At 48.0% G+C, this 16,452-nt stretch overlaps 2 protein-coding genes across 2 annotated transcripts in view; one reads left to right on the top strand and one right to left on the bottom strand.

Moving 5' to 3' along the window:
• The window catches only part of LOC126000593 (arylsulfatase F-like), a 34,279-nt gene extending 33,460 nt beyond the window's left edge, over nt 1–819 (top strand). Inside the window, exon 12 of the mRNA XM_049767810.1 lies at nt 407–819. Coding sequence (XP_049623767.1) covers nt 407–819 — 413 coding nt within the window. The remainder of the gene's footprint in view (nt 1–406) is intronic.
• A 7,952-nt stretch (nt 820–8,771) lies between these two features.
• LOC126000592 (endogenous retrovirus group K member 8 Gag polyprotein-like) lies at nt 8,772–10,913 on the bottom strand. Its single transcript, XM_049767809.1, has one exon. It carries the CDS (start codon nt 10,911–10,913, stop codon nt 8,772–8,774), a length of 2,142 nt encoding a protein of 713 aa, XP_049623766.1.
• Nucleotides 10,914–16,452: the final 5,539 nt, after the last annotated feature.

Below are 16,452 nucleotides of genomic sequence, written 5' to 3'. Positions count from 1 at the left end.
TCCTCCTCCTCCTCCTCCTCCTTCTTCTTCTTCTTCTTCTTCTTCTTCTTCTTCTTCTTCTTCTTCTTCTTCTTCTTCTTCTCCTTCTCCTCCTCCTCCTCCTCCTCCTCCATTTTCTCCTCCTCTGAGCCTTCCAGGCTAAATTTCTGAGACAAGAAGACCACGCGAGAGGCCAGGGATCAAACCAGGTCGAAGCAGCGGCACAGTCAGTAGGGCGTTTGTCAGATCCCAGGCATCCCATATGTTTCCCCCCGAGCCGGGAGCTATTTCTGAATGCGGAGCCAGGTGTAACCCTTGAGTGTCACCTGTGCTGTCCCCCAAAAGCAAAAAAAAAAAAAAAAAACATAAAAAATAAAAGCCAATCTCAGTGCTCTCGTTCTGTCCTGAATCTGAGCATGCCCCGCAGGTTTGGCCCTCTGGAAAGTCCACTTCGTGACCCCCAATTTCGAGCCCCCCGGAGCGCAGGGCTGCTACGTGTCTCGCTTCTGTTCCTGTCTCCCGGGCCAAGTCACAGCCCACGACCCCCCTCTGCTCTTCGACCTCAGCCGGGACCCGTCCGAATCCAGGCCTTTGAGCCGGGACACTGAACCCCAATTTGATGAGGTGATTCGGAGGGTGTCCGAGGCCGTGAGGGAACACCGCGCTGCCCTCGTGTCCACCCCGGTTCAGCTGACGCACCGCAACAAGATTAACCCCAGGCTGAGGCCTTGCTGTGGCGTCTTCCCCTACTGTATGTGTGACCGAGAGGGCCTGGGGGATACCCAGTTGCACCCCCAGGGGACAGAAGGGGGACTCCGGGGGCATAGCATTCCAGCCTGAAGTCCCCCAAAATTCCCAATGTCGACAACAGAAGCGATACAAACAGGAGAGAGTGATGGAGTGACTCTGCCCTTGGTCTCTGGCCTGTCCCTTAGCTGCCCGGAGAATGCTACGTCTAAAGAGAAAAAGCTAGGAAAAATGTCAAGTCAACCTAAGAAGACATAGGAGGCCGGAGAATAGAGCCAGAGGTCATCAGTGGCTTCATCAATATCTGCATTTGTGTGTCTTAATGTCTGGAGAGAGAGAGCGTTTATGTGTCTGCATCTTTGATACCTATGTCTAGATCAATATCTGGGTTGATATCTCTATCAATAACACATGAGGCTTCATCGTTGATATCTATGACTAGATCAATATCTGCGTCGATATCTCTATATCAATACTATATAAGAGGCTGTGTCTTTGATATCTATGTCTAGATCAATATCTGCGTCGATATCTCTATCAATAGCAGATAAGAGGCTGCATCGTTGATATCTATGTATGGATCAATATCTACATTGATATTGGTATCAATAGCATCCAGGTGTCTGCATTATCAATATCTATGTCTAGATCAATATCTATGTCTGTGTAGGCTGAACGTCCATCTATGTATCAATAGCGTCTATCTCTCCACCAATGTCTATCCCATTGCTAGCTAAGCCGGGATCAATAACTCTATATTTGTCAATATCACTTCTTCCATCTACGACAATGGCACCCGTACAGCTGTATCATTTAGACCCAGGTCTAGATCAATACCTATACCAATAACATCTATATGTCTACATCATTGATATCTATGTCTGATCAATGTCTTTAGCAATAGCACGTCTATGTCAATATCGCCAATATCTAGATCAATATCTGTGTCTATATCTGAGTAGGCCAAGATCAATAAACATATCGAGAGAATCTATGACTTCTACGTCTAGATCAATATCGAGATCTTTCTAAGTATCTATTTCTCTGATTTCATATCAATATCTTTTTTTTGTTGTTCTTATCCCGCCCCCTCATATCAATATCTATGTCCAATAGCATCTATTGATTTATGTCTGGATCAATAACTATGTCTAGGTTCATCTTGGCATCAATAAAACTATAAGCATGCATCAATGTCTATTGCATGATTATCTGTGTGCGGGTTGTGATCGATACCAAATTTATCTAGAGGTCAATCGATACATATCTATGAATCTATCTATCCAATATTTATCAATATATCTACATATCAATGATATATCCAATATCTATCAATGATATATCCAATATCTATGAATCTATCTATCCAATATCTATCAATATATCTATATATCTAATATATCAATATATCTATGTATCAGTGATATATCCAATATTTATCAAAATATCTATATATCAATGATATATCCAATATCTATCAATATATCTATATATCCAATATATCAATATATATTGAAGGAAGGAAGGAAGGAGGAAGGAAGAAAGAAGGAAAGAAGGAAGGAGGAAGGAAGGAGAAGGGAAGGATGGAAGAAAGGAAGAAAAAGAGGGAGAAAGAAGGAAGAGAGGAGGAAGGAAGAAAGAAAGAAGGAAAGAAAGAAGAAAGAAAAGAAAAAGAAAGAAGAGAAAGAAAGAAGGAAAAAAGAAAGAAGGAAGGAAGAAAGGAGAAGGGAAGTGTACCCGCCTTCGCTTCTGCCCTTTAATGGGAGAGGTCTCCGGCCAGCAGTTTTCTCTCAACCAGAACAGAAGGTAGAAGGCGAATACAAATAATTCGCAAGTGTTAAGCTCTTTTGTGAACACCTAGAAAATTAATCCGTAGAAGTTAATAATAAAAGCTCAAGCTGAATTCCTGTCAAGAGGTTTATTGAGAGAATAAGCAAAGCTTTTATAGCCTGTTTCAGTGGGAGGAGCAAAAAACACAGGATTGAAACTTAAACCAATCAGATTTGTACAGGTACAACGATTTTTAACCAATGGGAGCAGACACATTTTGATGGCGGGAAGGATAAGGAGAAACCTGGCAGGATGGGGGGAGGGGAAGCAAATCCTTAATAGATTCTAACAGTTTAAATCTTACAAAAATCTATTTATGACTATGCTTGAGAGCAGTTACAAAAACAGATTCCATGGAAAGATTAAGGAACCTAGTTAAGCCAGGTTCTTTGTGGTGAGCTAAGTTTATTTGCAGGGTTCTTTTGGCTCAGGGCTATGCAAACTTTTGGCTTGAATCAGGCAGCGGTGAAAAATCCATACAAAGTTCCTTTAAACATGTGGGTGCTCGGTCGCCCACATCTCCCCCTGTTTAGTATACAATATAGAAGGGACAGATGTGCCTCGGTGGACTGGCCACACTGGGTGAAGAGGTGTGGGGCTTCCAGTCACCGCATCTGCTACCCTTGAGTCAGTCGTTTCCAAAGCTTGGCAAGGCGCGAGCGCACAGATTGAGGTCTATGCGCCAGCTCCTCGATTACTTCAAACTTAAGTGGCGGAGAGTTGGCAGGAGGGGAGATGTCAGGCGTCAGCTGGTTTTCTGAGGTGCATAGCTGTTGGTATAAAACTTTTGAGTCCTTTCTGGTTGCTTCATTCACTTGATTCTTCACGAAGGTGGTGAGTTTGCGAAAAGCCCAAGGACCAAAAGAAACTAGCAACATGAAGCCAATGAAGGGTCCCAAAAAAGCTGGGAGCACTGTAGTTATCCATGGAGTGGTAGAAAACCAATTTTTGTACCAGCTCTCACTCTGCTCTAAATCTTTTTGTCTATTTTCTAAATCATCATCTATACGTTGAATGCTGTCTCTAACTAAACCTGTTTCATCCTTAAAAACACAACATTCTTCTTTCAGGGCTACACAGATTCCTCCTTCCTTCAAAAAAGCTAAATTAAGACCACGGCGATTCTGCAGCACCATTTCAGCTAAGGAGTTAACAGTATTGGTGAGGTGCTGCAGGCCTTTTTTAAGTTCATCAATATCAGCGTTAACAGAGCGTTGCAAGGCAGAAAGATGTTGGGAGGAGGTGACAAGGGAAGCAATGCCAGTACTGGCACCAGCTGTGCCAAGAGTCAACAGGACACCTACAGTAATGGCAGTGACAGGTTCACGTTTATGACGGGAATAACCGGAGGTGGAGCGGGCAAAAAGGAAATCTTCAGTGTGATGAACAGACAGGCGGGGAAGGAGAAGGATGAGAATGCAGTAATCATTGGATTTTAAAAAGACAGAAGGAATAATATGGGGGGAAAGACCAGAAACACAGGCAAAGTAGGTGCCTTCAGGTGCTAGCAAAAAGGAGGAATCAGAGGCATTAGAAAGAGTATGGGTAACATTACAGGTGAAGGATAATTCAGGGGGAAGACGAGTATGGGCAGGTTTAACACAGAGTCCGGATCCAACGACTTGTCCAACGGTGATGGCATGATGGGAATCAATACCCCAACGAAGCTTTGATGGATCTGAGGTGACAGAAAGGTTACCAAGTATAGCAACACCCTCATAGAAAGGGGGGGTTGGGGAAAAGCAAATCCAGCAGTGTTGATAGCCAGGAGTTTGGATGGCAAGTGCAGAGGCATTCATCATGTCAAGAATAAGTTGAAAGTCAGAAGTGACACTAGGGGGTAGGGTAAGCTGAAGAGAGAAATCAGGAGTGGGAGGGGAAAAGGGAGACGGGGTGGATGGTAGAGAAGGAGGTGGTTGGGGACGGGAGGCAAGGGCGAGGTTTGGGCTAGGAGCAAGAGGGAGGTAAGAGCGAGGGGGCTCAATGAGTAACTGAAGAGAAAAAATGAGGCCAGGATCACGTCCAGAGGAATAAAGGCGCAGGCCCCAGTCACAGCGTTTTGACCAGGGGTGGGCTTTACCTGCGGGAGTAAAGGAAATAGTGAGAGGATTACACCATTTGTTGGTTAGACAAAGAGGTTTAAGGGAGGAAGAAGAGGAAGCATGAGAGACAGAGATATAGTCCCAGGAGGAGGATGGAGACCAAGAGGCATCACCAGTGGTTTCGCAACCCCAGGAGGCACAAAAATAAACGTCACGGAAACCGCACTTAGAATTGAGGGAGCGGTCTCTGTGACCACCAGGGCAGACATAAAAAGGGTAGGAAGAAAGTTCAGCACGAGCGGTGGGGTTACCACAGCCAAAGGTATTTTGGGTTCTGGAGAAAGCAAAGGCACCGCCCTGAACGTTAAAATGATCCGCGGACTGGAACTGTTGATCTGGTGGGTTGGCTGGTCCGGGGCGAGGCAGAAAGGAGTTGGGAGTGCCCCAGACAGGATGAGCACCGAGGGCGAGGGCACACAAATCGACGGAGAGCGTAGGCCAAGGAGTAGTTGTGGCAAGAATGCTGGTAGCGTTGGCAACATCACCGGCCTCGTTTAGGATGAGCCACGTATAATTCCAAAGGGTATACGGAGAGGGACTGTGACGAGGAGATGGCGATGCAGCATTAGGTTGTGCCAGCAGGTGGAGCCATAGGAGCAGGGCTGTCGTCAGTGGAAGGCGCAGTGAAGGTGTCATTCTGTGAGACGGGAGGTGAAGCAGCGTCTGAAATGGAAGAAGAAGGAGAAACCTCAGGGTTTAAATCCCTGGGCTGAATAAAGGGCTTGATCAAGCGATCAGGAAGCCAGCGAGTTTCATTGGTGTCCGGATTATGGACACATGCATGGCCTTTTCCCCAAATAAGAACGGGGTGAGGTCCAAGCCAGGCGCCAGTGCGCACATCCTTCCACAAGACTGTGGAAAAGGAATCTTTGGTAGAGGGATGCCAGAGGCGATCCGCAGCAGACTTTCCATGAAGATCAAGGGAGAGAAAATTTAGCACAAAAAGTGCATGATTGAGGAGCGAGCGAGGAGTGGAGCGGTGACCATGGAAAACAAGGTCCTTAGAAGAGAGCTTAAAAAGCATGTTTTTGAGAGTGGAATGGGAGCGTTCCACTATACCCTGTTCCTGGGGATTGTGGGGAATTCCAAATTTGTGGGCGATGCCAAATTTAGCAAGGAAATCTTGAAGTTTGTGGGAGGTGTAGGCAGGCCCATTGTCAGATTTAATAGTGGATGGGAGGCCAATAATGGAAAAGCAGTGCAAAAAGTGTGCTATAACGTCTCGAGTAGCTTCACCAGTGTGAAGGGAAGCGCAAATAAAACCACTAAAGGTATCCACAGAGACATGGACAAACTTGAGAGAGCCAAAGGAGGCAAAATGAGTGACATCAGTTTGCCAAAGGGAACCAGGCAGGAGACCACGGGGATTAACTCCAAGATGGGGTTCAGGAAGGAGGGAGACGCAGGATTGGCACTGTTTGACTATGTCTTTAGCCTGTTCACGGGTGATGGAGAATTTTAAACGAAGGGTTTGAGCGTTGAGATGATGAAGCTTATGGGCCATAGAAGCTTGTTGAAGAGGAGGGCATGTGGAGGAAGACGAGAGGATAGGAAAAAGAGTGTGTCTGGTGGCTGCATCAACCTGAGCATTACCTTGCACCAAGGGACCTGGGAGGTCAGTATGGGCACGAATATGGGAAATAAAGAAAGGATGTGAGCGGGACAAGATGAGCTGTTGGATTTGGGAGAACAATTGAAAAGCTGTGGTAGAGGGCTTAATGAAGGGAATGGTTTCAAGAAGGGGAACGGAAGAAGCAACGTAGAAGCTGTCAGTATAGAGGTTAAAAGGAGAGGAAAACATTTGGAAGGCTTGAAGGACAGCAAACAATTCAACATGTTGGGCAGAAGTAAAGGAAGTAGGAAATGAATGCAGCTTACCTTGTATAAGGAGAGCTGCAACACCGGAGTTGCTGCCATCAGTGAAAAGAGTGGAAGCATTGGGAATAGGAGAAAAACGGGTAACAGTGGGAAAGATAACAGGATGGGAACGTAAAAAATGAAGCAATTTATCAGCGGGATAATGATGTTCTATTGTGCCAGGGAAGGAGGTAAGAAATAAAGTCCAGTCAGGGACTTGGGTGAGAAGCCAGTCAAGCTGGTTAGAAGTGTAGGGAAGGACAAGAGTATCAGGTAATTTTTCAAAAAGTTTAACGGAAAGCGTGGTGCCCTGTTGAAGGAGGGAAACAACAAGGTCAGGATACGTAGCGAGAACTTTGCTTGGGGTGGCAGGAAGATGCACCCAATAAAGGGGAGCGGATTGCCAAAAAACGGCTGTGGGGGCGAAGGAGGTAGCAAGGACAATGAGGGAAAGAGGGGAGGAGGGGGAAAAATAGGAAAGAAATTGAGATTGGATTGCAGATTCAACTAAATCAAGGGCAGCGCGAGCCGCAGGCGTAAGGGATCGAGGGGAGGTGGGGGCGGGGTCGCCTTGCAATATATCAAAGAGCGGCTTAAGATCACCAGTGGAGAGCTTAAGATAAGGGCGAAGCCAGGTAATGTCTCCGAGAAGACGCTGAAAGTCATGATAGGTTTTTAGGTGAGAGGTACGGAGCTGAACCTTTTGGGAGCGAACATTAGAGGGCAGTAGTTCAAAACCTAAAAAAAGGTGGGGAGGATGGAGTTGAACTTTATTTTTAGAAATGGAAAAACCATGTTGTTGAAGAGAGGAGACCAAGTGGGTGGCAGCGGAGAAAAGAAGATCCTCATTTGGGCCTAGGAGGAGAATATCATCCATATAGTGATAAATGGAGAGGGAGGGGTAGAGGGAGCGAAAAGGATCGACAAAAGAGGCAACATAAATTTGACATAGGGTAGGACTGTTCCGCATTCCTTGCGGAAGGACCCGCCATTGGAAACGAGCACAAGGACCGGATGCATTAATTGGGGGTAAAGAGAAGGCAAAGCGAGGACAATTATCAGGGTGCAATGGGATAGAAAAGAAACAATCTTTGAGATCAAGAATGATTTTAAAAGAATTTTCAGGAAAAGCGGTAGGAACAAGAAGGCCAGGTTGAGTAGATCCCATAGGGTGCATGGTGGCATTAATTTTTCGAAGGTCATGAAGAAGTCTCCAGGATCCAGACTTCTTTTTGATAACAAAGATAGGGGTGTTCCAAGGGGAAGTAGAAGGCTCAATGTGGCCAGCGTGGAGCTGCTCCTGAACAAGGGAAGAGGCTGCTGCAAGTTTTTCAGAAGAGAGGGGCCATTGGGGAACCCAAACAGGGGAATCAGATTTCCAGGAAATTTGGAGGGAGGGTCTGGGTGCAGGGGACGGAGAAGGAAGAGAGGAGGAAACGGGAGGAAGGGAAAACTGAGCATACACAGAGGAGGTGGGAGGGGGAGAAGGGGAGTAGCCGAGACCTAGGCGGCCGAGGTTGGGAGTGGCCTGGATGGGCTTGCTAATGCCCTGTAGGTTTTTTTCGAGGCCTTTGGAGGGGACATACCCTTGAGCAAAAAGTTGATTAAGAACTGTTTTATTCTTACATTTAAGAAGCAGGAGGCCCATCTGATCCATGAGGTCGCGGCCCCAGAGGTTAATGGGAAGATCAGGGATGATGTAAGGGCGGACGAGACCAGCATCACCATCTTCGTCTTGCCAGACAAGGCGGTGGGCGCTGACAAGAACTTGCTTGACAGCACCAGCTACGCCGGAGACATGGTCAGGAGAGGTGGTGGTTGGCCACTCGGGGGGCCAGTCGAGGGGAGAGAAACAAGTGGTGTCAGCTCCAGTATCCAAGAGACCTTTGAAAGGACGGCCTTGGATAGTAAGGGTGAGAATGGAGGATGGCCGTTCCTGACAGATGGCCTTAATCCAATATACGTCAGAGGAACCTGGGTCGGATGCGCCACGATGGTGAGGCAGGGCGGGGAGTTCCATAGCCAGGGGCAGTGGTAAAGCCTGGGCAATGCGAAGACCAGGTGTAACCTGCACGGGGTGGTAAGGGGCGACAGCGTGAAGAATAATTTCACCAGAATAGTCGCCATTAACTATAGAAGGCTGGATGATAAGACCTTTAGTAGTAAGGGAGGCGCGGCCAATAATCATAAAGAAAAAACCTGGAGGAGGTGGTCCATAGATGCCGGTGGGGAGCTGGTAAATGCCACCCTCAGGGGTTAATAAGTGAGGGGAGGAGGAACAGAGATCGAGCCCTGCGGAGCCTGGGGTGGCCCTGATAAGGGAGGAGGCTGCGGGGCGGGAGATTGGTGCTGATAAAGCACCTGAGAGGGAACTGAGGGTGTTCCTGATAAGTGGTCCCCCGTTGCAGGAACAAAATTGATGTGACGAGGCTGGGCGCGCGGGGCTTGGGGGAAGCCCCTGCGGCCATTTCCCTGAAAACTGTTCTGAGAGGAGGTCTGAGAAGCACGGGTACTAGGGTTGGGGGCAAGGGCGTTGCCTTCCACATCTGCGACAGAGCGGCATTGAGAGAGCCAGTGTCTGCCCCTGCGACAACGCGGGCAGAGAGAGGGGCGTGCCGTGGAGGAACCAGTTTGCATAGTGGGGGCGCGGCGCTGGGGACATTGAGCAGAAAAGTGTCCTGGCTGGCCGCATTGAAAACAGGTTTTACCTTTAGTCTGACCTTGGAAGGCCACGAGGGCGCCGGCGACTTGATGTGCAAAGCAATGTGCATCTTTGCACAAAGAAATCATATCTTGGAGGGATTTACTCTGCCAGTGGGATTTAAGTAAAGCGCGGCATGAGGAATTAGCATTTTCATAGGCCAATTGTTTGATAAGAGGGTGGGAGGAATCAGAGGGAGGGATACCCGCAGTGCGTTCAATGGCCTCAAGGAGGCGGGAGATGAATACGTGATAGGGCTCATCAGCACCCTGCTGGATGCGAGAGAGGGGTTCGGAGGGGGCAGAGGAGCGAGGGAGAGCACGCCACGCTTTCATGGCGGCCTGAGAGGTGTTAGTGAGGATGGGGAGGGGAATGAGTTGTTGTAATTCGATAGAATGAAAAGGCTCAGAACCGGAGAGTTGTTGAAAATAACGCTTATCATCCTTAGCAAGGTCTTTACAGTTATTGGTGAATTCCGCCTCCCACAAAACAAAAAGTTCGGGCTTAAGAGCGCTACGGGCAGCTAGGCGCCATTCAAGAGGGTACATAGCACCACCGTAGGACATCGTCTCCAAACACGTAATGGTGTAAGGGGCTTGGACTCCGTAGTCACGGACGGATTTCATGAGCTCCTGGAGGTCTTTGCGATTCATGGCCTGATATTCAATATATTGCTGATAGACCAAAGGTGGGGCAGGCTGGGCAGGCGGCGCGGCGAGAGGTGCCTCAGGAATGGAGGGTGGGGAGTCAGGATTAGCAGGTGGGGGAGAGAGAGTCGCAGGCGGAGGCGCGGCAGCGCCCAAGGAAGAAGGTGAGGGGTCGCGGGGATTTTGGGATCTCGTGTGAGGGCGGCGGGGTCGGGCTCCGGGATCAGCAGGAGGCAAGGGGGGGGGAGGTTCAGTGGCTCCGGGATTAGCAGGAGAAAGCAGTGGGGGAGCAGGGTCAGAGGCAGGAAGAGAGTCCGAAAGAGCTACGGGACGCTGTTTAACAATGGCAGGGAAGAGGAGATGAGGGTCAGGCGGGGACAGGCGTTGGAGAACTTTATCAAGGACTTCAGAGAGTTTGATGACGGTGGCTTGGAAAGCAGAGGGAGACAGTTCAGAGGGAAGCTCAGAATGGGAGGGAGAAGGCAAAGGGTGAAGGGTAGGGGTGGGGGGCGAAGGGGGTGAAGCTGCTGGGGGCTGTTGGATGGGTGCAGGGGATGGAACGCGGGGGGGGTCAGTGACGGTGTCCAGAGGGGGCGCAGTGGGTGTAGGAGAGAGAGAGGGGTTAACAGTACAAGGAGAAGGCAGGGGAGGCTTGGTAAGATCAGAATGAGAGCTGGTAGGGGAAAGAGAAGGGGTTGAGGCGCGGGACGCAGAATCCAATGCTTTCTGAGCTTCTTGGACAGCAAGAGAGCAGGCGGGGGAGAAAGGAGCGTCAACAATAATTCCCTGAAGAAGTTGCCAATATTGCAGAATAAGGTTTTTATGGGGGAGGTCATCCTTTTGATTACAAAAGGAGGTTAATTCTTGGCCAACAGTTTTCCAAGTGGACTGGGCAATACGGGGTGCCGTGAGGACGAACCAAGGGCAGACCTCATGAACGAGGGCAAAAAATTTATAGAGATTTTGTTTGGAGACTTCTACGCGTCTGGCTTTTAACTCAGACTGAATATCAGTTATGAATTTGGCTTCTGTGCTTAACGAGTTACCCATAGTAAAAAGGCACAGGAGTCCCAAGGGCCAATTGAGGGACGATAGGTCGGCAAAAAAATGTGCGCACTAAGAAAGGCTGACTAAACGTAGCGTCACTCCTGATGGGAGCTTTACCCACCCCTGATAAGGGTTTACCGACGTCTTACCACGTTAGCTCCTGGATTCGCCTGCCTCCAGCCGACGGGGCGTACACGTGGGATGAAAAACACTCACGTTGCGGCGCCACCTGTACCCGCCTTCGCTTCTGCCCTTTAATGGGAGAGGTCTCCGGCCAGCAGTTTTCTCTCAACCAGAACAGAAGGTAGAAGGCGAATACAAATAATTCGCAAGTGTTAAGCTCTTTTGTGAACACCTAGAAAATTAATCCGTAGAAGTTAATAATAAAAGCTCAAGCTGAATTCCTGTCAAGAGGTTTATTGAGAGAATAAGCAAAGCTTTTATAGCCTGTTTCAGTGGGAGGAGCAAAAAACACAGGATTGAAACTTAAACCAATCAGATTTGTACAGGTACAACGATTTTTAACCAATGGGAGCAGACACATTTTGATGGCGGGAAGGATAAGGAGAAACCTGGCAGGATGGGGGGGAGGGGAAGCAAATCCTTAATAGATTCTAACAGTTTAAATCTTACAAAAATCTATTTATGACTATGCTTGAGAGCAGTTACAAAAACAGATTCCATGGAAAGATTAAGGAACCTAGTTAAGCCAGGTTCTTTGTGGTGAGCTAAGTTTATTTGCAGGGTTCTTTTGGCTCAGGGCTATGCAAACTTTTGGCTTGAATCAGGCAGCGGTGAAAAATCCATACAAAGTTCCTTTAAACATGTGGGTGCTCGGTCGCCCACAGGGAAGAAGGATGGAAGGAAGAAAAAGAGGGAGAAAGAAGGAAGGGAGGAAGGGAGGAAGGAAGAAAGAAGGAAAGAAAGAAGAAAGAAAAGAAAAAGAAAGAAGGGGCCGGGCGGTGGCGCTGGAGGTAAGGTGCCTGCCTTGCCTGCGCTAGCCTTGGACGGACCGCGGTTCGATCCCCCGGCGTCCCATATGGTCCCCCAAGCCAGGAGCGACTTCTGAGCGCAGAGCCAGGAGTAACCCCTGAGCCTCACAGGGTGTGGCCCAAAAACCAAAAAAAAAAAAGAAAGAAGAGAAAAAAGAAGGAAAAAGAAAGAAGGAAGGAAGGAGAAGGGAAGAAGGATGGAAGCAAGAAAAAGAGGGAGAAAGAAGGAAGGGAGGAGGAAAGGAGGAAGAAAGAAAGGAAGAAGAAAGAAAAGAAAAAAGAAGAGAAAGAAGGAAGAAAAGAGTGAAAGAAAAGAAAGAAGGAGGGAAAGAGAAAGACAAAGAAAGAAGGAAGGGGCCCGGAGAGATAGCACAGCGGTGTTTGCCTTGCAAGCTGCCGATACAGGACCAAAGGTGGTTGGTTCGAATCCCGGTGTCCCATAGGGTCCCCCGTGCCTGCCAGGAGCTATTTCTGAGCAGACAGCCAGGAGTAACCCCTGAGCACCACTGGGTGTGACCCAAAAAAGCTAAAAAAAAAAAAAAGAAAGAAAGAAAGAAGGAAGGAAACGAAAGAAAGAAAGAAAGAAAGAAAGAAAGAAAGAAAGAAAGAAAGAAAGAAAGAAAGAAAGAAAGAAAGAAAGAAAGAAAGAAAGAAAGAAAGAAAGAAAGAAAGAAAGAAAGAAAGAAAGAAAGAAAGAAAGAGAAAAAGAAAGAGAAGGAAGAATGAATCTGGAAAAAGAAAAGAAAGAAAAACAAATGAAAGAATGTAAGAAAAAGGATGAAAGAGAAGAAAGGAAGGAAAGGCAGGAAGAGAGTGGCGATAGGGCTAAAGACAGAGCTGGCACGTTTGAACCCCAAAATCAAATCCCGGGCCCCCCCATCTGACCCCCGGGATCCTTACCCAGCAGTTAACCCTTAGTACAGCCAGCTGTGACCCCCCAAAAAACACAGGTTCCCCATGGAACAGCTGGAGAGACATTTCTGTCCCCCCAAATTTCCTCTTTGCTGGGACGAGATGGCAGTTTCGGGGTGCGGCTGGGCGAGGCCCTGGCCAACTTTCTGGGGAGCCGGCAGGCCAGGAGACCCTCGGTGACCTGCAGAGGGGGGCCCAGCACCCCGAAATTTCCTCCTGGCCCCCCGTCTCACCTGGCCAAGTGGGGTGCAGGAGAAGCCATCAGCCTCCTGGCGCTTTCTTTTCTTCTTTCTTTCTTTCTTTCTTTCTTCTTTCTTTCTTTCTTTCTTTCTTTCTTCTTTCTTTTCTTTCTTTCTCTTTTTCTTTCTTTCTTTCTTTCTTTCTTTCTTTCTTCGTGCCTTCCTTCCTTCTTTCTTTCTTTTTCTTTTTTCTTTGTCTCTCTTCTTGCTTTCTTTGTTCTCTTTTTCTTTGTCTCTGTCTCTTTCTTCCTCCCTTCTTTTCTTTCTTTTTCTTTCTTTCTTCCTTCCTTTCTTTCTCTTTCTTCATTTCTTCCTCCCTTCCTTTCTCCCTTCTTTTCTTTCGTTCTTTCTCTCTTTCTTTCTTTTTCTTTCCTTCCTTTCTTTCTCTTTCTTTCTTTCCTTCTTCTTTCTTTCTCTTTCTCTTTCTTTTGTTCTTCCTTCATTTCATTCTTTTTCTTTCTTTCTCTTTGTTTCTTTTTCTTTCCTCTTTCACTTTTTTCTTCTTTTTCTTTCAAATTTCTTTCTTTTTCTTTTCTTCCTTCTTTCTACCTTCTTTCCTACTTTCTCTTTTCTTTCTTTCTTTCCTTCCTCCTTTCTTTCATTTCTTTTTTTTTCTTTTTTTTTGGTTTTTTGGTTTTGGGCCACACCCAATGACGCTCAGGGGTTACTCCTGGCTATGTGCTCAGAAGTCGCTCCTGGCTTGGGGGACCATATGGGATGCCGGGGGATCGAACCGCGGTCCATCCAAGGCTAGCGCAGGTAAGGCAGGCTACCTTACCTCTAGCGCCACCGCCCGGCCCCCTCATTTCTTTCTTTCTCTCTTTCTTTCTTTCCTTATTTTCTTCCTTCTTTCTTCCTTTCTTTCTTTTTTCTTTCTTCCCTTCCTTCTTTCTTCCTTCTTTTCTTTCTTTCTCTCTCCCTTTCTTTCTTTCTTTTTTCTTGTTTCCTTCCTTTCTCCTTTCTTTTTCCTTTCCTTTTTTTCTTCTTTCTTCTCTTTTTCCTTTCTTTTCCTTTCTTTCTTACTTCTCTCCTTCCTTCTTTATTTCTTCACTCCTTTCTTTCCCTCCCTTCTTTCTTTCTTTTCTCCTTCTTCCTTTCTTTTTTGTTTTTTCTTTCTTTAATTGTTCTTCCTTTCTCTCTTTTTTCTTTCTTCCTTCTTCCTTTCTTTTTTCTTTCTTTAATTGTTCCTGCCTTTCTGTCTTTTTTCTTTCTTCCTTTCTTCCTTCCTTCCTTACTTCCTTCCTTCCTTTCCACTCCAAGGACTAAAACCCACCCTGCCCACGCTCAAGCCCACTGCCTTCCCTCTTCAGTCTCATTTCTTCTTCTCATATTTTGTTCTTAGCTCTCTTTCGTCTTCTTCTTTTTCTATCCTTTCTCCTTTTTTCCTTCTCTTTTTACCTTCTTGAATTCCTTTTCTCTTTGGGGGACACACACACACATCCAGAGGCGCTCAGGGCTCACTCCTAGCTCTGTATTCACGGATCACTGTTGGCGGGCTTGGGGGGAACATGTGGGATGCCGGGGATCAAACCCTTTCTTTTCCCTCCCAGAGATCTCTGGTTCCAGGAGAGATAACACTCATCAGCAGTGGTTTGCTCCCGAGGCTATCCCTCCGCCTCAACGTGCATGCTTGGCCACTCCCTGGCTCTTCACTCTCCCTCTGGCCCTAGAGGAGCATTTTTGGGGTGGGTGAACCGAGGGCCTCGAACCCCTTCTTTCCTGGTCATCAGCTGGTGGAGACATCTTTGGTCCTGGATGCAACACAGTGTGTTGGTCCCGAGGCTATTCCTCCGCCTCAAAGTGCGTGCTTGGCCTCTCCCTGGCGCCCCACTTCCCCTGGGCAAGACTGTCTTGTGCCGGGCCATTCCTTCGCCTCAACATGCGTGCTTGGCCGCTCCCGGGCACCCCGCTCCCCCTAAGCTATCCTTGCGCTGTGTCCGCCATTCTCCACGTCTCCCCGTTTCTGGTCCCATAGAAACGTTTTTGGGGTGCAGTTTCTTGAGTCAACCCTATGGTGACTGCAGACATGAGAACAAAGCTGTCGGCCCCGGGTTCGACTCTCAGCACACTGTCTTGCCCCTGACCCCTGCAAAGACGGACCCAGGCGCCCCGAGAAAGCTGCGATCCTTGAAAACAAAACCAAGAGTGACCCCAAGTACCGAACTAGCAATAAATCCTGAAATAAAAACCCCCGAGCACAAATTTAGGGGTCACCCCGAATGGGCTAAAATCGGGTACAGAGAAATGCAAACCCCCTGTCTGATTTCCTAGCGAGCTCTGGGGGCCCCCCAATACCTGTAGCACCCCCAAAAAAGAGGGATTCCCTCCACCACGGGGAAGCTTTATTTTTCACAGCTGCGTAGTATTCCATTTCATAGACATACCACAGGTTTCTTTTTTTTTTTTTAGCCACTCTGATTTAGGCTATTTTTTTTGGGGTGTCCTCTTCCTTCTGCAGAACGTCCCCCTTATGTATCACAAAGACGCCCCCAGCATGTCCCCCTCTTTGTCGCAGCCACACAAGGGGAAGGACCCGCAACACGGCTGAAGCCAGGGTTTCCACACCGTGTTGAAGGGGGACAGCTGCTGTGGGGCCGGAGACAGGGAGGCCCGGTGTTTCCTCACGGCCACCTCCACCGTGCTGACCACCGAGTCCAGCAGCGCCTCTTGGTCGGTGCCCTCCAGAGGGTGAGTCTCCGAGGGGTCCCTCGAAAGGTCAAAGAGCAACGGGGGGTCGTGCCTCGTCACGTCTCCGGAGCAAGGACAGAGACCCCTGGAATAGCAGGCGTTGGAACCCTCCGGGGAGAACTTGGGGGTCACGAAGTGGACCTTCCAGACGGTCCCACCTGCGAGAGAGAGAGGCCGTGATTTAGGGGTTCCTGTCCCGCAGTCACCCCAAAAGACAGACGTACCCCAATTTTTCTCTTTCCTTAAAATCTCTCTTTTTTATGAAGAAAAAGCCTTCCTAGGTCGAATGTCCATCTGGGTAGGTGGACGTTGGTCGAACAAAAAAAATTAGCAGTTCTGGCCCTGGGTTCGAATATGCAATTACATATATTGACAACACCCCAAATCTGGAAACGACCCAGAGGACCCCAGCAACACGCGAGCGGTGAAAGGCACGGCGGTATATCTATTCGGTGAAATACTACGCAGCCGTGAAAAAGGAAGTCGCGGAATCAGCTCTTTCCTTGTGTCTCTGTCTCTCCCTCCTTTCTCCTCCTCTCTCTGTGTTTCTCTTTCTCCCTTCCTCGTCTCTGTCTCTCCTTCCCTGTCTCTGTGTCTCCCTCCCTCTTCCTCTCGCCTTCCCTTTTTCTCTGTCGTTGTCTCTCCCTTCCTCCTTATTTCCCTGTCTCTGTCATACGCATGTAGTTGGATTTGCACATAGGGACATGCAAT

This window comes from Suncus etruscus, assembly GCF_024139225.1.
Source record: "Suncus etruscus isolate mSunEtr1 chromosome X unlocalized genomic scaffold, mSunEtr1.pri.cur SUPER_X_unloc_2, whole genome shotgun sequence".
Taxonomy (NCBI): domain Eukaryota; kingdom Metazoa; phylum Chordata; class Mammalia; order Eulipotyphla; family Soricidae; genus Suncus; species Suncus etruscus.
This window is presented reverse-complemented; position numbering and strand designations above follow the sequence as displayed.